This window comes from Rhagoletis pomonella, unplaced genomic scaffold, assembly GCF_013731165.1.
Source record: "Rhagoletis pomonella isolate Grant_MI unplaced genomic scaffold, Rhpom_1.0 Rhpom_scaffold_00006, whole genome shotgun sequence".
Lineage (NCBI taxonomy): Eukaryota > Metazoa > Arthropoda > Insecta > Diptera > Tephritidae > Rhagoletis > Rhagoletis pomonella.
The window spans coordinates 11,091,238-11,094,519 of record NW_023458560.1 but is presented as its reverse complement, the minus strand read 5'-3'; the positions used below and the strand labels follow the sequence as shown (position 1 = coordinate 11,094,519).

General features: G+C 49.1%; 1 protein-coding gene across 1 annotated transcript; it reads right to left on the bottom strand.

Moving 5' to 3' along the window:
• Positions 1-92: 92 nt before the first annotated feature.
• LOC118741564 lies at positions 93-2,948 on the bottom strand. The gene has a single exon (XM_036473562.1). The coding sequence runs from the start codon at positions 2,946-2,948 to the stop codon at positions 93-95; it is 2,856 nt and encodes a 951-aa protein (XP_036329455.1).
• Between the last annotated feature and the right edge of the window lie 334 nt (positions 2,949-3,282).

Here is a 3,282-nt window from a genome sequence, read left to right as displayed (position 1 = left end):
ACATCAACTTCACCACGGCAGTTTGTTGCTCTCCAATACGCGACGGAGGCAAATGCGTTTTCGCTGGCATCCGCGAAAACGTGTAGTTGCAGTTATTCTGGCTGACCTCCACGGAAATAAAATCGAGGAATGGCGTATTCGGTCACTGCCGGCAATTGCTTACGCCACCTTTCCCACAGCTCTGCGAGTTTGTCAGGCAACGGTTCATCCCAGCTCGCCTCATGTCGCCAAACCTCACGCATAAGTAGTTTAGCGCTTATGATGAAATGTTCTAGGAATCCTGGTGGGTCGAATACCGACATCACCACACTAAGAAGCTCCCTCTTTGTAGGGCGTCTGTTACCTTCAACCACGGCTTCACTGACGTTGTGAAATTTTAGGTTAAAGCTGAAGCAGTCTGTGGTTGGCTGCCAGTGTAAGCCGAGCACCTTTTCCGACATTAGGCCTTCCTTATTACCAAGAGTCTTGGTGACGTCGACGCCACCCAGAGCGGCGACCACCTCTGACGAACTGGTTGTGAAGTTGCGGAGCTCGAAACCAGCATCCATGTGAATCGCTCTTACTTGGGTTGCAACAGCGATAGCTTCCTTTGGCGTGTCGAAGCTATCCACTAAATCATCGACATAGTGATAATCTAAAATGGCTTTTATGGCCCGGGCTGTGTAACGATTGTCACCACGATGTTCCAAAGCGTTTCGCGTTTTGATGTAATGTGCAGCACAAGGTGAGCAAGCAGCTCCGAATGTCATCACGGACATTTCGTATACACTTGGTTGTCTCTCAGAGTCACCATCTCTCCACAGGAATCGCTGGGCCTGTCTGTCATCTGGGCGCATCAGCACTTGGTGAAACATCTCTTTGATGTCACCACAAACACCCACTGCCCCTTCACGGAAGTGGAAAAGGATGGATGGCAACGGTCTGTACTCCTGCGGACCCTTAAGCAGATGACGATTCAGCGAAACTCCATTAACATCGGCGGCAGCATCAAAGACAATTCGTAGCTTATTGGGTTTATTCGGGTTCAACACGGCAAAGTGCGGCAGGTACCATGTACGTGGCGTTATCGAGGCGACAGATGACGGTTCAAGTTTACGCGCATAACCCTTTTCGACGTAAGAGGCTACCATGAGCTTGTAGGCGGCGGCGAAGCTCACGTCATGACTCATTCGCTTTTCGACACTCACCAATCTCTTGAGCGCCATATTGTAGCTGTCTGGCAGACGCACATTATCTTCTTTCCATAGAAGTCCGGTTTCGAATCTTGTACCAATGCGGCTGGTTGTCGACTCTAATATAGTCCTGGCACGGACGTCAGCTTCACTTTCAACGCGTGCTGCAGCTCTAACGCCGAAACTTTCAATTTCAAAAAAGTCGGCAACCATTTTGTGTAGTGTCTCGTCCGGACTTCTATTAACTAAAAGGCATGTTGATGGTGTAGGCATATTTTTGCTAGTCGGGCCGAACACTACCCACCCCAGTTCTGTATTGGCAGCGTATGGTCCATTTTTCCTCATCGAAATAGTTGAGGATGCAATACCCAAATGGCAGTTATCGATACCGATAAGTACTCTCGGTACCGCACCAGATTGTGGCTGTACGGGCAATTGACGGACTCGTTTGTCATCGCAAAGTAGGTCAACGGGGCTAAGGCTTTGCGATGGCAATTGAAGATTTTTCACAGCGTACACGTTTTGCATTTTGTGCTTCTTTGTCATACCTGCACCGCTGATATACAAGCCAACCAAGGTTGCTGGCTCCTGTACGGAATGGCCACCGAACCACTGAACGTTGAGATTGTGTTGCTGTCCGCGCAAGTCAAGCTCTTCGGCGAGAGTGTTGTCGATCATGGTGATGGAAGAGCCTTCGTCCAATAGAGCATACGTGTCTATGTGGCGTTGTCTTCCATATACTGTAACTGGAAGTATACGGAATAGTAGCTTACTTACTTTTGAATTGGCGGCGCAGCTTAACACTGCAGCTCCTGTATCGGTAGACTGTCGGCTGTTTACTGGGGGCGCCGACGATAGCTGAGTTGAAATCGGTTGAGTGGTATTCTTCGTCGACGAAGACGAAGGCACTGGCGGTTGTACGGGAGGGGTTTCGTGCAGCAATTTGTTATGGAATCGATTGCATCCACCGGTTCCACAAATCTTTCGTTGTCTGCAGTCACGTGTGGTGTGACCAGCATTCAAGCACGCAAAACATAGACGTCGAGATTTTACTTCAGTCCATCTATTGGCCACTGAAGCTTCGATAAGACGTTTGCAGTCGTACGGCTTATGCTGACCCTGGCATATCGGGCATTTTCGAGGCTGCTGTCTTTCATCAAGATGTAGCAGTACTCGACGTTTTGTGTCGCGACTGGCAAACTGGCTTTCGTCATGTATTGTGCAGATAACATCGGCTAGTGAGGTAAGCCAATTACTAAAATGCACTGTTGTAGCGCGCGGTTGTACGGTGGTGGCATACCGGCCCCACTCGATGCGCTTACTCATAGGCAGCTTCGAGATTAAGTCATCGAGTAACATTGGGTTAGCTAGATGGTGATCGGCGTTGGCTGATTGCAAAAACACACAAATATTTTTCACTTTTGTTGCGAAAGGAATAAGCTTGCTCAAAGCGTTCTCTGGAATCGGAGCGATATCCTTGACCTGCAACAGTTGGCTTCGGATGAGCTGCTCTCGGCGACCAAATCGACACTTTAGTTGCTCAATGATACAGCTAACATTGATGGGGTGAATCAGTAATGACTTCACCATCTCGCGAGCATCACCCTTTAAGCACTTTTGCAACCGTTGGTTGTTATCGAAGTTTGTGTAACCATAAGTTGCCGTGGATTCGGTAAATGCTGTATAAAATACAGGCCACTCTTCAGGTCGTCCGCTAAATTCCGGCAAATCTAGCAACTTTCGCGGCATAAAGGCGGTTTGCGATGAATACGGCATGTGTATTTTAGCGTTGGTAGGCGGCATCGATAAGTTCGGCGAATGTAATGAGTACGTATCATTAACATGAAACGCACTGTATAAATTATTTGCTGTCGAAACTGTACTAAAAATAATTGGCTGGGAGCTGGCACCACAACGGGACTCAGCAAATGGCTGACTTGCGTTAGACTGCGCGTCTAACGGTGGCGCTTGCGCCGACTGCGGCAGTGCTGGCTGCGACTGCGCGACTACGCTGCTGGCGTACGTAACGGCGGAGCTACCGCTTCTGCATAGCTCTGCTCTGAGGGTCTCGTTTTGTAGGTCACGCTCCCTTAGCTGTACTTGCGTGGCT

Coding starts and splice junctions, on each gene's coding strand:
- LOC118741564 (XM_036473562.1), bottom strand. CDS start 2,948: ATGCCGTATTCATCGCAAACCGCCTTTATGCCGCGAAAGTTGCTAGAT.